Below are 20,667 nucleotides of genomic sequence, written 5' to 3' on the forward strand. Positions count from 1 at the left end.
TGTATTTGGCATCAAGCTTACTTGAGTTATACCAGCATTTTTACATTTGCACTATGCCAGTTACATAAGCTGACCAATTAGTTCTTCACCTCCAATTACATAAATGTAGACAGATGGCATGACACAACAAGTGACAGGTTAATATCATGAACTCCTGTGTTTTAGCATCTAGTAATATACGCTCTCAAGTCAAATGTGAATATGTACAGCAACCGGAGTTTATTGGACTGAATGAACTTTGATTTGCCATAACAGACATTACAAAGCAAAGAGTAAATATACCATATCGCTCAATGGACAGTTAATGAAAGTTACTCAATCAATAGAAGGTGTACAAAATGGAGAGTCTGAAATAGACGTGGAGAGTCTACTGTTCTTCTGCGAATAAAACATTACTGATATCATCATCATTATCATCATCATCATCATAATTATCTACTTAAATCCTGCCGCTGCAGTGGGCGGGCTTGACAATATAATATTTTTACGTACAAATACAAAAAAGGGAAAAGGGGATTTGGTCTCTTTCTTCTTCTTCTTTTTTTAAATAAGCTCTGAAGAGTGCTGGAGAGCAGAGTGGCGTCAGGTCTCAGTCGTCTAGAAAGTCATCATCGAGGTTAACGTCTGTGGTGTCGATGTCATCAAGCTCCATGTTGTCCAGGTCCACTTCCAGCTCGTCCAGAGTCTACATAAAGACACGCACAAAGGAGAAATAGATTTTATAAGCATTACTCATCAAGAATATAACTACCAATTGAGAACATTTCCTTGTATTATATTCCTAAAAGTACATAATGCCACAATTTTTTTTGGTTATAAACAGACAGTATAATCAACAGACAAAAACAGAAGAAGAACATGTCCAACCTCTTTTTGTGATGTGGAGAATTCAGGGACTTCCTCCTCCTCCTCCTCCTCCTCCTCCTCCTCCTCTTCTTTGTCCACTGCTGCAGGCACAACAGGTTCAGGCTGTGAAGACGCCACAGCTGCTACCGCTGCAGCGATGACAGGAGCTGCTGCCACTTCCTCATCACTGTCATGTGTCTGCTGGGAAAGAGCGAGTCAAATAAAGTTTAAGAAAAAGTTTTGACTGTTGCAAAATGTATGTACTCAGGTTACTATTAGATAAAAGTTGGCTGAATAGAAAATGTTGGATAGAGCAGACAAACCTTGGGGACAGTAGGAATAAAGGTTCCTTTGGGCTCGTATCCCTGAGCCTCCTCAAGAATATTCCTGTCTTCGTTGAGCTGAAAAATGTTGGAGTTTGTTAAAATACAGGAGAGAGGACTGAGATACAACTATAGAAATGTTGCCTGCATGCAACACCACTACCTCATTTGTCAACATAAAACTCACCGTGACAAGAGGATAATCTTTGGCAGGCCTAGTGGTGCCCAAGCAGGACTCTCGGAGGTAATGCTCAGCTGCAAAGGCTTCCTTCAGCCCGGGGAAGAGATTCTCATACTCTGTGGGGTCTGCTAAAGACTCGGCTGCCTTCTGGTTGACCTTAGCGAGGTTCTCCCTCCACAATTTAACCACACGGGACACCTGGCTGGGCAGGTAGGTGCGAGCCAGGAAGGCAGCTTCAGGCAGTCGGTTTGTCCTGATCAGAAGCTCCAAACACTGATCCAGACTGTGCAAAAAAGATTATATGTAGTTACAACAAATTTTATGTGATCAATACACATCTATTCCCCAATTTGTCCACCAATGTCACATTCAGCTGGTACTCACTTTCCCTGCAGGAAATAGGTCATGAAGGCCACATTGTTCTTGCCGTCTCTCTCTGCGCCCTCAGCCAGCTTGCCCACCATTGTGGCGTTACCGGACGCTGTGGCAAGGAGCAGCAGGCCACCGTAATCCTGGGCATGGTGCAGGCACTCCTGGGCCAGGCCGAATTGGCACTTGCTGATAGCCAGCTCCGCCAACTGCTTCCACTTCTGCTCTGACTGCAGGAGTTAAAATGACAAATATTAGAAATGTACTGGACAGAGGACCTGATCAGTAATGACATTACAGGGAGGCGATGGACAAAATCTTGTGAGTCATTGTGAATTGTCTGGCAAGGTTTTTAGAAGGTCAGAAGATGTGGTAAGCCAGCTAGTGTGCTCTTACCTCTGCCTCCACAGCCAGCTGGTAGGCGATCTTCAACTCTCCCAGCTGCAGCGCCAGCTCAAACCTGTGCTCGGGGTCTGTGGACACAGCCAGCGCCTGCTGCTTGAAGCCCTGAAGAAACAAAAACAAAACCTATCAGCATCCTACAAGCACAAACTGTTCATCATTGTTGGAGTAAAAGCTAAATACATTATCAATTAGACGATCATCTGGTATCACTGATGGTGCCCGTGCATGACCTCTTATCAAGTTGTGTACAAAAAAATTGGCATCTTTTCTATTAAACTAAAAGACTGCAATTAAATAACAGAGAAAATCAACTCCTGCTGTATTTCCTTACCTGTTTCTCCAGGAAATGGGCCACCCTGGTGCGCTGTTCTTTAGGAATTGTGGGAAGCACCTTGTCAGCCATGCCAAAGTCCCTCCTCATGACAGCAGTTTGGTACTCCAGGACGGAGACCAGCAGGGAGTAGCTGACAATGTTGAGCTCCTTGTCTCCCAGGTACAGACGGTCATCTTTTGGAATGTAACCCAGCAGGTACATGGTTCTGCAGGGAGAGAAGGCAGCAGGTGAAAAAGATGCAGCATCCTTCACAGCAACCAATTAAACTTTTAGAGATAAGCTTCTATTTCTCCAGACTATTACATTTTTTCATAATTACATTTTATTCAGCAAATCATATACCCACTTAAATTGAAGCTGAACTATATGCTGTATTTGTACCTGTCCAGGTGAGCAATAGTGACTATCTCTCCTCCTACATAGTAGTTGAGTCTGTTCACAGAGCTGGTGTAGATGAAGCAGTCTCCGACCCAGAGTCCAGTCTTAACAATCTCCTGGATCTCTCCCTGGACCTGCACATTTAAAAAAAACAAGCACACAAAGTTTTTAGTTGAAGCTGGAATAGCACCTTGTGGGTACAAACAAAATTCACTGGGACAGATATTAAACCCAGTGAGTACTTCTTTGAGATTTAACTTAAATGCACCCACCTCAAAGGCATCTTCAATACCATCCTCAGTCACTCCTTCATTGTTCTCTTGAGAAGCAGCTACTTTATCTGACATGTAACGCAGAATGAAGAAGGACTCCTCTGTGGCGATGCAGACCAGTTCACCAGAGTCTGACCAGAAGATCTGGACAAATTATTAATAAGGGAAAAAAATGACAATGTAGAGAATCAGACAGAAACAGGGAGCGAATAAAATAACAGCCTTTCTTGGCCATGACTCATTTTGACAAACAGAAATTTAAAGATACATAAATTATATAAAATGTTTGTGGTAATTTAGACCTAAGAAATTAAAATGTAAGACTATATAACGACTTTTACACCCTAACGTTTAAAAAAAAAGTGAAAGTGAAAAGTCAGTCTTACGTGTTTGGGCTGGATCTCAATGCGGCGGATCAGCTCTGTGTTCTCCCAGTCATAAAATGCCAGGCCATTCACTGACCTCACCCCAAGCAAGAAACCTCCATAGATCCCTGCAGGGAAGAATGGGAACACATCCATTGAGGAAATCAGTGGGAACTATCAACTTCCAAAACTACACATCTAAACAACAATGTTCATGTTACCTTCAGCTCCAAAGTCAGGCTTGAAGGATTTCTTTTCTTTGAAATTTTTGAAGATTTTGACGATACTGTTGCTTTCTCTGATGGCATATCTGTTGTTGAAAAAAAAAAAAAAAAAGAGTATAGCAGTTAACTCACTGACACAGAGGTATAAAGCAGCGAAGTCACACCTATCACACCTAATTCAAACTGCATACTTACTCAGATGAGTCATGCGCCCAGACAAACTCCTGTGCTGAGCCAAAGCTCTTGTTCCTCAAAGCCATGGCAGTGTAGATGATATACTCTCCATCTCCGCACACCACGACAAACCTGGTGCACACAAAAATGCATAAATGAATGACAGAGATCTTATTTAAATTCACCTCTAGTCTGCCTGAAAAGAGTTAAACATATGTAGTGCTCATGTCTGCCTGTTTGTTACAATCATAACCAGTCAAAGGGCCTGTGTGCATACCTTCCATTAGGGTTATGCTGGATGGTTTGGGGGTAAATCTCACAGCTGCCCATGTCTTTAACAGCCAATGGCAGCCTCTCTCCATCCTTGATCTCAGCGTCACCCATGGCCTTCAGGTTGGCTTGCTGTATTTCACTGTGTTTAGCCCAGATGATTTTTCCATTTGTATCCATAGACATTGCTGGCTCCTCCCGACCCACCTGCACAGCAGAGGGAGACAGAGCAGAAAGATTTAAGTTTTGATAATATCCATAAAATATTTCATCTTGATGTCTTTTATAGATAAAATTCCTTTGTAAGCTGATTGTTTTTTTTCTGCACAACTCATTTTTCTTCTGTATTTAGCAGGTTGGATGTGCCTTGTGTAAAAGTTTCAAATACATATTTTAAGAATTACTCTCTCTTCCGCTCACCTTGATAATGATGCTGCCTTCGTCGTAGCCCAGCGCCACATTGTTGGAGCCCCTGAGGCCGCACACACACCACACTCTCTCCATGCCATAGTTCAGAGTGCTCTCCAGGCGGTACGTGCTTGAGTGCCAGATACGCACCGTACCTACAGAGGGAGGAGGTAACATTGCATGAAGCAAGGATCAATAAAGCCATGAGGTGAGCTGCATTCTGGGGGTGTTTGTGTACAGGGGTGAACGAGTGGGATTCCTGCTCACCGTCCTCTGATCCAGTGATGATGATTGGCAGCTCGGGGTGGAAGCTGACACAAGAGACGTTCTGGGCGTGGCCCTCCAGAGTCTGAACACAGGTCTTGTTCTGCAACACACAAAGGAACAGTTAAACATTTATATACAGACACAATGCAAAAAGATGCTCACAGAAAGGATGTAGCAGATCAATTAGGAAAACATATATTTTTTAGAACTATCAGCTCTTTTAGTGAGCTGTAATCACTGACTTAAACATAATGAAACAAAAGCAGGAAATGAGACTGTAAGTGCTTAATTGTTCTATGATCAGTCTTCTGTGGCTTACTCTCACCTTCCTGAGAAGGAAGTGAATTAAAAGTTTTCTAACCTGGTAGTCCCAGATCTTTACTTGGCGGTCATCAGCCCCTGAGATGAGGTAGGGTTTGTCTCCTCCACTGTAGTAGTCAATACAATTGACTCCTTTCTCGTGACCCTCCAAAGTGAAATTGGGAGACGAAGAGCCTAGCTGCCAAACCTGGAACAACCCAGAGGACACGACAGAGAGTCAATGAATGCACTTCAGAGGCCTTTAATTATATGTACTTAAGGCAAGCTAAATCTATAGACATTAAAGAAGAGTGTCCACAGCGTTCACCCACTGACAAGATAAATTAGCAGCAGTAAAGGTGACAACAGCAAGCAGTACCTACCTTAATTGTCCTGTCCAGGGAGGCACTGGCAAACTGGTTGTTGTCCTTGGGGTTGATGACAATCTGCATGACATAGTGAGTATGACCCTCAAACACCTGGCTGCACGACCACTTCTTCTCCCAGTCCCACAGCTTGATCAACATGTCATCTGCACAGAAAGAGAAATACATTCATGCATGTGAACGCAACACATACATTTGAAGACACTGGTATAAAGAGACTATTGAGTCTCTCAATGATATGGTACCAATTAATATCATAAGTGTACAAGCGTACCACTGCTGGTGAGGATATAGGGCTGGGTGGGATGGACAGCAATGCATCGGATGTAGTCCGAGTGGGCCTCAAACATGTGGACACGCTCCAAGGTGTTGTAATTGAACACTCGGATCTGCATGTCATCCTGTGCAGGGAAAACAGTTTGAATATTAACTTATGAATACACAGGTTATTAGGTTAATGGACACATGAAAAAGACAAACGAGCAAAATACATTACAGAATCTGCCATTAGTATATGATATTTGAGTCTAACACAACGAGAAAAACGTAAGGCAAGATAATCAGACGTAAAGGCTAAATGTAAACACTGTGATGTGACACCACTGCCCACATAACACAACGCCAAATTAAACAAGAGCTCACACTCTGTTTATACTATTAACTTGTATAAAGACTGGTGTTATAGATGACAACTGTCAGAGTTGTGATCACTACACAAACAATGGACGTAACTCACCGCTCCTGTAATGACCCAGTTCTTCCTTGCCACAAATTTGGATGCTCTGACAGGGAGGTCACATACTTCAAAGGTCTTGACAAGAGTCTAGAAAAAAGGACATTACAGATTCAGTTCAGGTTCACAGTATCATAACTGCTTCTATGTGTTTGTGATGTCAGTCTCTGGCTACAAAATGACATATTCAAGAGAGAATGTGTTTCCATACTGTGTGGTGAAACTCTGTATGGATGGCCCATTGATTTGTGATCCCACCTGTGTTTCGTGGTTCCACACACAGACACTGCCGTTGTACAGACTAGCCAGCATCCATGGCTCGGTTGGGTGAAGGTCCACACTCTTCACTCGGTCTGACCTGGCTGTCAGCCTCCGCTTAATGTCCAGCCTCAGAGGCTGAAAAGACAGAGGACGTCAAAGTCATTTCCTACACCGTTCAAACTCTCAACTTGAGTGACCTTACACGGGCATTTAAGGATTTATTAAACACAGTAGCGTCAACGTATAGCTCCGGAATAACAGGACAGTAAAGCCAAAAACCGTTAGCATGCTAACACTGGCCCTAATATATTTAAATGATCCCAACAATCCTACACGCATACATCCTATAATAATGAAATCGACAATGGACTCAAAACTACTGTAAGCACACATAAAGCTCACAAACAACCATTGTTATAAACGTTAACAGCCGTTAGTTACAAGCTCTCATGCTAACTGAAGCTAGTTAGCCGCTAAGCTATTTACAATAATGCATTATTATTTGCCAGTTTCACTGTCCTTTTAAAAAAAACCGGGACCTTTAGATGACATGTAAGAAAACAAAACATACCGGGAACTCCTGTAAATGTGTCTTACCATGTTTTATCCCCGTGTTGTCGCAATAAGATCAAATAAATGAGTTGCGAACAGTTGCTATCGGGGTCCAAATGTTGCGACTTCAGTGAACAGAGCACTGGATACTGACGTGGAACTTCCTGAAACCCAATCTCGCGAGAGTTGCGCTGGAAGTGGTGACGTGACATGAAATGCTGCTGTCTGCAACAGGCGATGGATGACACGATGACAGGGAGTAAAAGTCTGCCCAGTTTGTTGCTGTCAGTAGTTTTATGTCACACTGAGATGACATTACATCAATATGTTTTCAGATTACTAATTTGCTCTATTTTCTGAGATTAACTGAGCAATGGAGAGGACCTTAATGGGAGGCAGAGGCGTAAATATGGACAGTGGTGGGGTGGTTGCACTGGGGCCCATGGGGTGAGGGGACCCATAAAGAGAGGGAGCCCTCCAAGCATACGTTAGGCAGAGGACAGGCCTTTGTGAGTAATTTAGATTGCTACCTTTGAAATATTCCTATGTTTAAAGACAAACTCCATTTGCCATTTGCTAGATATACCTTTGAAAAGGTAAACCCATCTCCCTCATATTGTTTTCTTTTTCTCTTTTTAAATAGTCAGTAAGAATCTATAACAAAATATGTTACAAAATATATGCTTACTCAACATAAACTATAAAAAAAACTGTACAATTAAACAAATAATCTCTTATTTCCATTGGTATTTTTGTCATATATATGCCATGATGATACCTGGGTCATATGTAAGTTGGTGTTATCAAGTCAATATCAAGTCTCTATTTGATGATAATGTGACGATAAGATTAAACGGTAGCTAGTTTAGGCACATAACCCTAAGTAACCATAGCGTAATGCCTTAGGGCCTGTCATGTAGCATGCACTGGGGCCCCTTGTAACTACTTTACGCCTCTGGTGGGACATATTTTTTCAAATTCCTCATCACTGAGCTGATTAAATTAAATTCATTACACTATAGAGGAGACTGAGGACACTGATATTGCACTGAATTTGATGTTTGCAATGAAAACATGTTCTTTTTTTTAATTACTTTTTCCTCATCATAGCAAAAATATACATAAAATATATACATAAGCATAACTTGTTAAGTTGTTTTGTTGATCATGAGTAAACGGATTCCAACAAGATGGTTATCTTGTCACAAGAAAATGTTGCTATAACCCAACTGTCATCAAAGCATGGCCCGATTACAAAGAGCTGTCATTCATTTCTTTACAAAACATCATGTGCACCCTGAAGAGTACAAACTGATGCTAGTAAGTGAGGAGGAGTGTTAATGATTCAAATATACTTGACCATCTAGCCACTAGTTTCCCAACAAACCATCATTTTGCACAAGGTATAATGCATATGGTATGGATTTATTTCACAATAAATAATAAAATAGTTAGATATTAAATGAAATAAGTAAATAAATAAATTAAATATGAATTAAATATTCCACTTTAAATCAATTTGCTTATTAATAATAGTAGTAGAAAGTTACACACTGCTCTATATGAACAGAGTTCAAGCTGTCATTTCTGAGGCTTACATCCTTTGGTTATTATGATATTATGTATATATTTTGGGGATGTGGGGGTGTAGGAAACAAGTTCCCCTCAATTTATGGACCCTTGTGCATTTGTCTCCCCCAGTAAAAACATGAAAGTAGCAGAGGACTTTTATTTTGACAGAATTAAAGACATTTACATTGTGAATCGATGCAGAAATGGCACAAACTGGTGCATAAAAAATCACAAGAATGCAGGAAATTAAGTGCTTGACGACCCCAAACCCCCCATTTCACGTTTGTCCTCTCCAATGTAGAAACAAAACCTACACTCTTTTATTATTAGAGGTCATCTCCTCTCACTTATTACCATATTGTTCCAGCAGATGGCGATTCAAGCATTGGTTTATAAAATGCCCCACTGTAGTGACTGTAAGCTGTGTTCAATGCAGTGTGTAACTGATAAACAATGTGAAAGTTAAAACCCTTCTAAATCAGTCTTTTTGTATGTGACTTCACAGGCAGCTGTTAAAACCCCTCAACAGGAGATATGTCAGGTTATGTTGATTACAAGTGTTTCAGAATGAAAAATACTGGTTAGTTAGCACCTTGTGTGAGGTTATTCTTTCACTCTCCTCTGTCAAACAGTACTGTCACTTCCTCTGATGTTACGCCCACTGTGAACACTCAGATTTAAAGTTTATTTATTGCAGTAACAGGTTTGTCTCTGCTCATTGTCAACATGATATGTATGTCTGAAAAGCACCTTTATTTGTTTTGTTCATATGTAGGAAAACATGTTATTAAGGAGCAAACAAATACTTTACTGAGGGAATGAAAACCTAAAACAGATATTTGCCTTTTATTCTTTCCTCTTGAACACCTGAACACAAACTACATCTTCACATGTCAGCTCCTGTGGAGGACAAGAGGGAAAGATTAGAGCAATAACTGTGATAAAACTGTCCTCATCAGACTCAACAATCACATTCTGCTGCACAATACGTCCCACTAATCCAACACATATCTCCTTTATTCATCAGCTAGGCTCAAATATTTCAACAAAAATCTAATTAATATGACAGATAGTGAACCCACCAGGTAGAGTTTGCCTCCTTCGATCCAGTGTTTCCAGCCACGGTTTGCCTTCTCTCCTTTCTGAGTGCACACCAGCTTGTCCCCCTCCCAGGTCACCAGACACTACCAGACAACATATAGTGTGCTCATTAAACAGTGAACTTAATTAATTATTGAACACATATTTTAAGTATTTATTCACTCCTCTGCAGATAAGCCTGTCACCAGTGGTAGAAAAAGTATTCAGATCCTTTACTTAAATATTATTACAGCACAGTGAAAATACTCCACTACAATTAAAGGTCCTGCATTAAAAACCTTATTTAAGTTGAGTTATCTAAACATCAGCCAAATGTACTTAAAGTACTTATAGTGAAGGTATTGATTGTGTCCATTTTACTATGATATATGATGTTTTTTGTGTTAATCTTACTGCTGCATTAGTGTGTATGTTTCATTTTACTGCTGTAGGTGTTGTGCTAATTTAACGCCTTTATACACTGTTAAGTAGTTTAATCGACAGCGCTGCATCATATTCAACAAGATCATCATATGTTTGTAGCATGGCCGTCCTGTAAAAACCACATATCTCCAAAAAGTCAACTTTTGAAGGTGTCAGAAAAACAGCTCTGTGTTGAGCTTTGTGGTGATGCATTTCCAGCTGATCCAAGAGGGTTTTTAAAGAGTTTATTAAGCTTAAGTAGTAGGGGAATTTAAAGGCAGGGTGGCCCATAGAAATAGCAGGGCCCCTGAAAAGGTCTAGTGAAGGGCCCTCCAAAAAGCTGCTTAACACATATCAAAGCACGCACATGATCCGTCTCTTCTATCCTAGTTTAGATCAGTAAATTTTTCAGGTCATGTCCACGCCAGCATTTTTTTTCACACTGGTTGCGTTTAAAAAAAAAAAAAAAAAAAAAAAGCCCATACCATTTTCAGAAGAGGGAGTTTTTAATATTCAGGCTACATTTTATGAAAGCAAGGATAAATACAATGTCTATTTTCCTTCTTATAGAAGGTAATGGTGAATATTTTGGTTTGAAATAATATGTGGTCATCATTGGTTATCTTTAGGATGAACATGATTCAGTGGCATAAGGTAGCTGTGACGCACCCCAATGCACACTATTGTGCACATATCCTCTCATCACATGATCAGAGACTTTACATTGGATAACATCAACAAACATAGTACCCAACAATCATCAGTGCATATCTGTGTATGACAAAAATATCAAAGAAAATAAGAAATTATTAGTTTGATTTAACAGTTTTAATAGTTTATTATAGTTTATTTTGAATAAGCATATAACTTGTTACAGATGCTATAGACTATTTTACAAAAGAAACAGGACTAAGATGGGTTTGCCTTTTTTGAGGGAATATATAGCAAAATGGCACTGTTTTTAATTTAATGGGAGTTCTTCTTTGAACACAGGCATATTTTCAAGGTTGAAGTCATGCAGTGACTTATAACAGCCCATTCTCCACCCAACACATTGTTAGAGGGCCCATTCTCTCTATCGGCCCCCCACCTCACGGGCCCCGGTGCAACCGCACTGCCTTCACTGTCTATATTTACGCCCCTGACATGATAATTGCTGTCCTGCATGGGCCCCCTCTGTGGCTTGGCCCCAGAAACTTTGCCCTCTTATGCCCTGCATAAGAAACCTTAAATCCTTAGTTTATTAGAAAATTTTAATTTCAGAATCACCAGATTTGGGTAATAAAGGTATGAAAATTTGTAATTTGAAAAGTAATGTGTAGCTAAAGCTTTTAGACACATGTAGTGAGTGAGTAACAAGTACAATATGTGCTGCTGAGATGTAGGCCTAATGGAGTAGAAGCAGAAAGTTGCAGAACATGTAAATACTCAAGTAAGGTGCAAGTACCCTGAATTTGTACTGTACTTGAGTAAATGTACTTAGTTACATTCCACCACTGCCTGTCACTAAAATTACCTGCCTTCCCCTCTGAAATGACAACTTTTACCACTCACAGGCTAACTCCTCTAACCTGACGGCTACTGCTGCCATTAAGACTCACCAGTTTAGGGTTGCTTTTCCAGTTGACGTGTAATTAGGGCTGAATGCCTTCAGTATAGACTGATAATATTAGCTTTTTTTTAATCTAGTTATATTTCTGAAATGTGCCCCTGAAATGAAAATTGTCACTAATAAGCGGTCTGATGTCTCAAAATAATAACTGAGCATACACTATCAACTAATAACCAGTTTAATACACTTTAACATACTGACCTGTAAAAACAGGTCTCCACTTATTTCATTAATACAATTTACCCTCACAACAGCATTTTCTATGCCCTTTGTGGCATGAAAATTGTATGGCTAAAATACCTGCAAGTATCTGATGCATTTTGTGCAAAGAAGCAGTTGGATGTCAGCGATTTAAGGAGAGACTGAAGATATTAATAAGATATTTAAACCTTCCTTTTCCCTGGACTTATTTTTCATATGTCGTTCCCCCGTTGGCACTCAGTGTAATGGTGCATCTCTGCAAGTCACTGGGCATTTTTTATCATCTGTACACTGTTTGTTGCATCTGTTTTCAGCACTGATGTTACACACAGCAACCACAGGCCAATCTCTACCCTGCACATGCACAGATAACACGCTCTCATTATCATACAATCAAGAGGTATAATGGGAAATACTGACTCATCACATAAGCTATCCTTGACTCTTATCCCTTCAAGGACTCCATATATGAGAGGTCGACCCACCTTGATGTTTCTGCTGTCGAGTCCTTTGGTGTACTCATCAAACTCAACCCCTACAGTGAAGGAGAGCTCATAATTCCTGAAGGTGCTCAGCGTTTTGAATTCAAACTTGTCTCCATTTTGGGATACCACTTTGGTCTGAGACAGCGAGATGGCAATTTTCCTTGTGGCAAAGTCAATATCTAGAGTCAGAATACAGAGACTTCATTATACAAGGGCAGAACAGAGATTATTGTACTTAATTAAATTCTTTATAGGAATAGATGTAGTGCTGAGAGTTTGACTCACTTCTATGTTTATACTTAATATTTTTGTTGAAAATTAGGCCTTGAATTGTGTTAATGATGCAGAAATCAAGACCTAATGTCCATGACAAATGATACAGCTGACAAGGTATGATATTCAAATCTGAATATTTTTAGTATTTTACATCATAATTGTTGTATACTCAATAATCAGAGGTGAGATAAATGCTGCAGAAAAACATTTTTGCCTTACCTTCAGATTAGATTGAACACAAGGGACAAACACTTTTTTAAAAATTATAAGACCACAAAATTGGATGATTTTGTTCTCTGTGCAGCTTGTGCAACCTGCAACATCACCCTGAAACACTACTTTAACATCTTGAGCAAAATGAAGCCCACCCAGATTAAAAGTTTCTTACCCAACACTTTCAAATACTCCTCAAATTTATCATTGGTTTCCAGTATCCACTTCCCACTGAAGTCTGCAGGCATGTTGGCAGCTGGTGTGTAGACTTTAGACAGTGTATAGAGGGGGAAGGTGCAGGGCGTCCTCCTGCTTTATACGAGTCAGGGGGCATGAGGGCAGAGAACTATTGATAAGTAAATTTATGGCTTGAAGGGGATTGGCAGGGGCAGTTGTTTTGGAGGGGGAGGGGGGAAACTCACCCTCTTCTTTCAGTCTTTGTGCGATCACTGGGGGAGGTTGTGAAGGGCATATGTGACACACACACACACACACACACACACACACACACACACACACACACACACACACACACCACTTCTCATGTACACACACATGCACTTTTACACACATACACATGCAGACGCTGCAGTGATGGTCACTGTACAATGTACAGACAGGAGAAGCTGTTTTGTAACATCTGCCAACAGTGTGCGCTCTCTATTTGTTCTTTTTCTGAAGTTCACATGCTAATCCAGAATACCCGAACTTTGAGCATGGAGGTTAATAAAGTTCAACTGGTTTTCAAGTTTTAAAAAATCAGCATTTATGCTGATATTTGGAAATAATTCTATCTATCTATCTATCTATCTATCTATCTATCTATCTACCTACCTGTTACGATTTTCTTCAAAAGTTTAAAGGAGCTGTGAGCAACATTTAGAGCATATGTTGAATGTCGTATACAGAACTTTTAAAGATATATAATGCAGGATTTTCTTAAAAAACAAAGATAATACAGAAGCATCTAGCGGAGAGGTTGCAGATTGCAACCAACTGGAAATTCTCCTGTGTGCCAAGCACATAGGAGAGCTACAATGGCTGACACGAAAACGCAAATGGCCCTATCTAGAGCCAGTGTTTGGTTTGTCCATTCTGGGCTACTGTAGAAACAACATGGCAAACTCCACAGAAGGGGACCCACTCTGTATGTGGATATGAATGACTCATTCTAAGGTAACGAAAACACAACTATTCTTAGTGTCCAGTGATTATACACTAATGAAAATATAGTTATAATTATTATATTTAATTTATGCTCATATATCTCCCTAAATTCTACTCAATAGACTTTTTACAGCTGGACAGAAGATGTCTCCTACTCACTGTCCACTCTCTGTGTACAGTATGTAAGTGTCCATGGAACCATGGTTTATTCTACAAGCAAGTTGTGATGTCACAAAATGATGCATACACGCCTTAAACACAGATTTAAAGTGCACCCAGAGAAACTTTCCTTCTTTCAGCAGATAAATGTGAAAGCAGTCTCCTCGTGTCACATTCTGCACATACATCATTCTGTACAGTGAAGGTTAAACACCGAAGTGAAATAGCAATAAGAAAAACATAATTTTCAGCAGAGTTGGACCAAAATCAACGGCTGAAAATCCTCTGCTGTATTGAGCTGCTCGCCTGTTGATTGCTGATAAAAATAAGAGTTGAGTTACTGACTTTCCGCCAGACCACCCCTGCACTTAGTGGAAACGTTTTATTGAGAATAAATGCAAATGCAGATTTTACCCTGGCGCCAGACTCCGTTTCGACCCCTCTCTGAGACCATAATTTTTTTCAACCAGCCAAAGCAAGAGCAGGGAGAGATCAATAACAACCCCCTGGGGAACCATAAATAAACAGAGCTCCGCAGGTAGACACAGGGGTGGTGGTGGGGCGTGAATGCACAAGAAGCGGCAGGAGGCTGAACAGCAGGGTGAGCAGCAGCAGCAGCAGCAGCAGTAGCAGCAAAGAATGAGCAAGTGAGTTGGACAGTTTATACAGACGGCCCAATTGGTAATGGCAATGCACAAAGTGAGCTGACAGATAAGCTGATTCAGAGCACAGCGTGGCTCGAATTGTCTGGCCGAAGCTCCACAGGCTTCACTTCACTCACTGAAATTCTTAAGAAGAGGCCTTCAGATTCCTCGTGCATGTCTGGAAAGGCATTTTGTGATAAAAAAGGAGCTTCAAACAGCTGATCTGTTGGCCTGTGAAACTTAACATCAACCAGTCATTTAAATGGTTTGCCTCTCTATGACTGAGCTGCCAAACAAATCATTTGCTTTCCCAGCAAGTCGGTTTAGCAAAATAAACGTCAGGTTTAAACTCTCAGAAAAAGACAAATCAAATTATTGAGCACTGCTTACTTTATTGGTTGATTCACTATCAATGGCACATTCCCAAAGCAATTAGGATGGATAAATACACACATCATATCTGATATACATTCTGGAGACTAAACATCAGCAGCACAGATGTTTACAGCCCTCAAACACTTTCATTTTTCCATTCACAGCATTCAAAGAACTAAAACTGGATTAACCCACTGCTCTCTTAACGTCACTGCCATCCTTTACTTTCCCAGTGGTCACCCATCAGATCAGCTGCATGCGTCCAACACATCTAAACTTGTTAATCAGAAGAGCACCCACCCTGAGACAGATATACAGTACTGCATGTTACACACTGAGAGAAGAGCAACAGTCTTGATGGAATATAAATGTGTGCTTCATGAAAATAATATGCATAACAGAAAACATGGGTGGACGGAGAGGTGAAGGAGTGTACAAATGGACCAAAGGGAGGGTGGATGGTATGTGTCTGGTGTTTCTTTAAGTCGATGTCAGCCGGGAGCGCTGTCTCGTCCAATAAGACCCATCTTAAGTCTTCTTGAAGACCTGCTTGCTAACAACTCCCGCAGCTCTCAGCTCCTGCAGAGAACAAAAGACAATTAGAGTTTTTAGACTGACACATTCTTAGATTCAAACAGACTCAGACTGTAATTTTGACTAATGGGAATGATCAGATGGAGGATCCTAGGCCCTACTGTCTTCCCTAAGTCGTACAATCACTTACAAAGATTTGTCTGACTTAGCAACAGTTACTATGGGTGGGAGGGACTGAGCATTGGTCTATTGTTGGTAAAAGATGCATAGACACTAGCTCAACAACATGTCCAAACCCAAGTACGACACTGAATATATTAAACTGTGTGGACCTTGAACTAATGACCAAGGAGAAATCTGGACCCTGCGGCTGGACCAGTTGGGAACCTCTGATTTAGGGTACAAAAAACAGCAACAACTTTCTATCGTGTTCATAACTGCCTATCCTGTTAGGGGTCGCAGGGGGGCTGGAGCCTATCTCAACTGACAGGACGAGAGGCAGGGTACAGGTCACCAGACTATCACAGGGCTGACACATAGAGACAGACAACCATTCACACTCACATTCACACCTACGGACAATTTAGAGTCACCAATTAACCTGCATGTCTTTGGACTGTGGGAGGAAGCCGGAATACCCGGAGAAAACCCACGCTGACACGGGGAGAACATGCAGGGTCCGCACAGGGGGGCTCCTCCACCCCAGGGGTTCGGGCCTCCTACGTAGGTTCGAGCCGGGAACCCTCTTGCTGTGAGGTGACAATGCTAACCACTGCACCACCTTGCTATCCACTTCATTTTATTATTTTTTTTAATTTACTTTATTTGTTGATATGCGTTAACCATTCATGAAAAATTAATAAACTCTGTTAGGGTGGGTGGGTCTGTTAGGCCATTTATTGTCATTTTTACTATTTGTTGATTTCTGCATTCACATTCTCCATCCATTGAAATGGACAGAAAAAACAACACATAATAAAGTATCCTAATAATGTGTTATATATATATATATATATATATAATGATTTATGAGTGCATTTAGCATAGAAATCCACCATTAAAATACATTTGTGCTTGTGTGTGTCTGGGACAAAATTCTTTCATCCACCTTGCAATGTATTTCCTGCCACCAGAGGCCACTGTTGCTCCACATTCAAACCCTCCTCCAGCTCTTGGGAACTTCCAACTAATAACTAATTTCATGGCCGCTGATTGAAAACATCTGTTGGCATCACTTAAACCAAATAATTTGGCAGATTGTTTTGCTTATCTTTGATAGCAGTAATCACACAGAGGGAAATCTGATAATGCTGAGCTAATGAAAATGGTAATGTGCTAGTCATTACTTTAAAGTCTTTTCAGATGCTAATGGTTTCATTACAGGCCACACTGGGCCACACTATGAATTTCACAGAGGAGAAAATAAAAGTTATTGAAGTACTAACAGAAATGAGATTGAAAAAGTCAAGAGAATAACATGGCAGTGGCGGATGTTGATATGTGCCGGATCGCTGGAGGTCTCAGTTAGTGGTGACAGACAGAAATACAGAATAAATGAGTCGCACTTAAGAAACAAAATATTTAAGTCTGTTTTACCTTTAGAGGCAGTTCCTTATGCAGAAATAATATGATTTCCTTGGCAGTAAACGAGTTACACATGCACCTCACACGGTCTAATGTTAGTACCACCGGAGCTAGTGGGCCAATTCTCACACATAAAAATATATGCGCTGCACATACAGTGCTGAGAGGCATTTTGGATTTGGATTAAAGTCTCCAAATTGCATACATTAATATTCATGGCAGGAGCTGGTGTTTTCTTACCAGATGAAGCTCATCACCATCCACCCAGTGGGTCCAGCCTCTTCCTTCAATCTCTCCCTTCTGCACGCACACCAGCTTGTCTCCCTCCCAGGTGATGGTGGTCTGCATGAGGTCACAAGTCACGGAGAAAATGGGATTATAACACAGGATGCAACAGTGGAGGCTTTAACAATGTGGATGCGTGAACATATAGATTCAAACATTTATATGCCGAGCGAGAGGCTCCGTATTCCTGCACCCCTATTAAAAATAATTACCGCGATACAATCTGCACATACAGACGCACATGACCCTTTTTCTCTCATCCAAACAGCTTATAGCTTATCTATAATCAGCCTATCAGCATACCAAAAAAAAAAAAAAAACGTTTTTCAAGGGGGACCACAGATAATCTTTGATCCTATTCAGTATTCAGGGACACAATCTGATTAAAAGAATGTGAGTCTTGACTCATTTCTTTGGCTCCCCCACTTCTTCTCATGCAGTATCTGACACCGGTCTTCATTACATCAATTCACTGACACAGGTGTGAAAAGTTTGAGGAAAGTTTCGTAAGTAGAAAGTTTTGTATAAAACCTCAGCCCACCATATGCTCATTATAGTCTGGAGGGACGCCACAGAGGAAAAGTTAGTTTACAGGGGTTTGCACTAATGGGAGAACGTGAAGGTTTAACAGGTTTCCTAGAAGTTTGAAACAGTAATGTATCACGTGTTTATTCATTAAAGGTCTCATACTGTGAGTTAGATATTACAGTAGGTTTAGGTGCTATATAAATACTGTGAGGGTATCAAAAAGAAATGCACAGGCCATACTTAAAAACAGTTGGACCTTCCACATCCAGATACAGCGTGCAAGGTACCCTGGGTACGTTGGTTGTTGATGTTCTGGGACGCCATGTCAAGTTCTGCCTCTCAAATGCATTGTCTTCTTTCAAAATACACTTCCATTTTCACAGGAAATTTACAGTTTACATACAGTCTCTTTCAAAATAGACGCACTACGTCAGTACAACATCGCAAATTGACCTTTTTTTTGTCCAAAAACTAACGCACGTTGTTGGGTTTAGGCAACAAAAGTAGGTGGCTAGGTTTAGGAAAAAAAACAGGGTTTGGCTTTAGAATCTTAAAGGACACAAACACCGCTCTCCCAGGTGACAGTCCGTGTTTGTTGGACCCATCCACCACCCATCACGCCTGCCCTACTCTGACTTTCGTCGCCTTAACATCCGTTCTTTTCCCACCGTGTTTCCCCCCGACACTGCCGAGTGTCGTTAAATTATTTTGGTGACCAGCTGCGTATCATGCCAACGTTAAAGGACCGCTTTTTTGTCAGTGTCTGACACCGCAAGTCACTGCCCATGCATCAGATTTCGCTGACTTCTGAGTGAGACCAGGTCGCCATAAACATGCCGTCAGGACTTCCGTGAGGTTGTCATGCCACAACCATACTGTATAAAGGTAGAAACTGCTGCTACATTGTTGTTACTGTGATTACTCGGCTGCAATGATGGTGCAGAGATGCTGATAACACATGTAAAAAAACCCAGTAAAAACTGACCAATCGGAGCAGAGTGGGCTTTACAGGAGAGGGGCTTATAGAGACAGGAGCTAAAATGGAGCGTTCCAGACAGAGGGTGAGTACAGGTACATTCAGACCGACAGTATGAGACAAATATATTGTTTTATGAACATTAAAGCATGTAAACATGTTCTAGTAGAAACCCCAAATACAAGTATGAACCTGAAAATGAGTTCAGTATGGGACCTTTAAATTGTATTAAATCCCCTCTGGATACATCAGCTCTAAATGCTCACCATGCACTTCCTGTCGTCCACTCCAGACAGATCCTCCTCAAACTCTTTACCCACATGGAAGTCCATGTTGTAGTTTTTGAAGGTGCTGAGGGTTTTGATGATTATGTGGTCCCCATCGTGGGTGATGTCCTTGTCAGGCTTCAGCAGGGTGGCAATTTTCCTGATGGCAACGTTTACATCTGCAAGAGGAAAATGAATGAGAAACATGACAAGAGACTCACACATGTATGCACAGATTTTTAAAGTTGTGTGATGCAGCTGTGTTGATATGACGTTTTTCAATCCAGCTTGTTTATTTTGAGGTAAGGTGGAACATTTTTGTTGGTTTAAGATTTAATAAATGCCCAGTATTGCTGACAATAACTTTAGTTATTGCGTAAAAGTAACTGGAAGATATTAGGTATGTCAATAAATTTGGATGTCTCTCGTTATTGTACTGCTACAATGTGAGACATGAAACATAACACAAGATGGCTGCAGTCTTGTTCTACTACAGTTGAAATATTAGGATTTTATTTATCCAAAATGACAACCTTGCTTTTAAGAGCTCTAATGATGGTATGTTTGCTCCCATGCTTTCATCTGTACCAGGCCTATCCTCCTTTATCGCCTCCTACAAACTCACCAAGAGCCTTCAGGTACTCCTCGAAGTTCTCATTGGAAATCATTTTCCAATATCCGTTCAAGTCAACTGGCATGTTGGCTGTTGCTCTGCTGCCTTCCTTACTCCCAGTGAATGATGAAGAGGTCCGCTGTGGATGGCTACTTGTGACCGAGTGCAGAACCTGCTGTCAAAAGCCTCAATTTGAACCAAACTCACTTTAATCCGATTACCTCCCACTTCCCTCCCTCGGTCGACTCCACGTAACCCCTCAATCCTCCCCACGCTTTCCCTACATATTGTGTGCAGGGATACATACATAATGTCGAATACACTTGTGTGCTTTATGTTGGAGAGTGCTTACTCCGCCTGCGTAGGATTAGGATGAATACACTTCCTTTATTAATTGACACAGGCCCACTTCTGCAGAGTTCCACGTGTGGCAGATTTGGCCTGCTTCTGTTGTATAAGATGAGGTTTTAATCATGATGCAGGACCATCAACAATCAGCCTAATGGGGTAAAATCCCACAAAGATCTATCAAAACACAGATCAGCTTGTGAATGTGGCTGAGCGCAGCACACAGCGCAGATGATATGAACAGTACAAAAGCAGAATCACCTGAGCTTAAAATGATC

At 40.9% G+C, this 20,667-nt stretch overlaps 3 protein-coding genes across 4 annotated transcripts in view; all 3 read right to left on the reverse strand.

The window, feature by feature from the left end:
* Positions 1–196: 196 nt before the first annotated feature.
* On the reverse strand, positions 197–7,213 carry copb2 (COPI coat complex subunit beta 2). Of its 2 annotated transcripts, none has more exons than XM_050032971.1 (21): positions 7,094–7,213; positions 6,494–6,631; positions 6,239–6,325; positions 5,777–5,903; positions 5,500–5,648; positions 5,178–5,324; positions 4,817–4,916; positions 4,562–4,704; positions 4,149–4,348; positions 3,893–4,003; positions 3,695–3,783; positions 3,495–3,601; positions 3,109–3,252; positions 2,840–2,970; positions 2,456–2,663; positions 2,116–2,226; positions 1,735–1,949; positions 1,357–1,633; positions 1,170–1,247; positions 868–1,044; positions 197–685 (listed from the first exon to the last, which is right to left on the reverse strand). In XM_050032971.1, the coding sequence occupies exons 1-21, from the start codon at positions 7,094–7,096 to the stop codon at positions 590–592; spliced, it is 2,838 nt and encodes a 945-aa protein (XP_049888928.1). In that variant the 5' UTR covers positions 7,097–7,213; the 3' UTR covers positions 197–589. The 2 variants fall into 2 exon arrangements, with proteins under 2 accessions (XP_049888928.1, XP_049888927.1); XM_050032970.1 differs by having other exon boundaries at positions 868–1,047.
* A 2,141-nt stretch (positions 7,214–9,354) lies between these two features.
* The window catches only part of LOC126409169 (uncharacterized), a 29,392-nt gene continuing 18,079 nt past the window's right edge, over positions 9,355–20,667 (reverse strand). Inside the window, exons 6-12 of the mRNA XM_050075132.1 lie at positions 19,429–19,607; positions 17,614–17,715; positions 15,806–15,834; positions 13,086–13,219; positions 12,422–12,600; positions 9,703–9,804; positions 9,355–9,520 (exon numbers count right to left, since the gene is read on the reverse strand). Of these exons, the coding sequence (XP_049931089.1) occupies positions 9,467–9,520; positions 9,703–9,804; positions 12,422–12,600; positions 13,086–13,219; positions 15,806–15,834; positions 17,614–17,715; positions 19,429–19,607 (779 nt within the window). The 3' untranslated portion in view covers positions 9,355–9,466. The remainder of the gene's footprint in view (positions 9,521–9,702; positions 9,805–12,421; positions 12,601–13,085; positions 13,220–15,805; positions 15,835–17,613; positions 17,716–19,428; positions 19,608–20,667) is intronic.
* rbp1.1 (retinol binding protein 1, cellular, tandem duplicate 1) lies at positions 15,253–20,252 on the reverse strand. Its single transcript, XM_050032855.1, has 4 exons — positions 20,054–20,252; positions 19,429–19,607; positions 17,614–17,715; positions 15,253–15,834 (listed from the first exon to the last, which is right to left on the reverse strand). Exons 1-4 carry the CDS (start codon positions 20,124–20,126, stop codon positions 15,784–15,786), a joined length of 405 nt encoding a protein of 134 aa, XP_049888812.1. The 5' UTR covers positions 20,127–20,252; the 3' UTR covers positions 15,253–15,783.

Source organism: Epinephelus moara, chromosome 21 (assembly GCF_006386435.1).
Source record: "Epinephelus moara isolate mb chromosome 21, YSFRI_EMoa_1.0, whole genome shotgun sequence".
NCBI lineage: Eukaryota > Metazoa > Chordata > Actinopteri > Perciformes > Serranidae > Epinephelus > Epinephelus moara.

Coding starts and splice junctions, on each gene's coding strand:
- copb2 (XM_050032970.1), bottom strand. Junction 2,227..2,455: donor CCCATTTCCTGGAGAAACAG/GTAAGGAAATAC, acceptor TTGTTTCTTCAG/GGCTTCAAGCAGCAGGCGCT. Junction 1,634..1,734: donor ACCTATTTCCTGCAGGGAAA/GTGAGTACCAGC, acceptor TTTTTTGCACAG/TCTGGATCAGTGTTTGGAGC.
- rbp1.1 (XM_050032855.1), bottom strand. CDS start 20,126: ATGCCAGTTGACTTGAACGGATATTGGAAAATGATTTCCAATGAGAAC. Junction 19,608..20,053: donor GGAGTACCTGAAGGCTCTTG/GTGAGTTTGTAG, acceptor TTCCTCTTGCAG/ATGTAAACGTTGCCATCAGG. Junction 15,835..17,613: donor ATGGTGATGAGCTTCATCTG/GTAAGAAAACAC, acceptor TGTTCTCTGCAG/GAGCTGAGAGCTGCGGGAGT.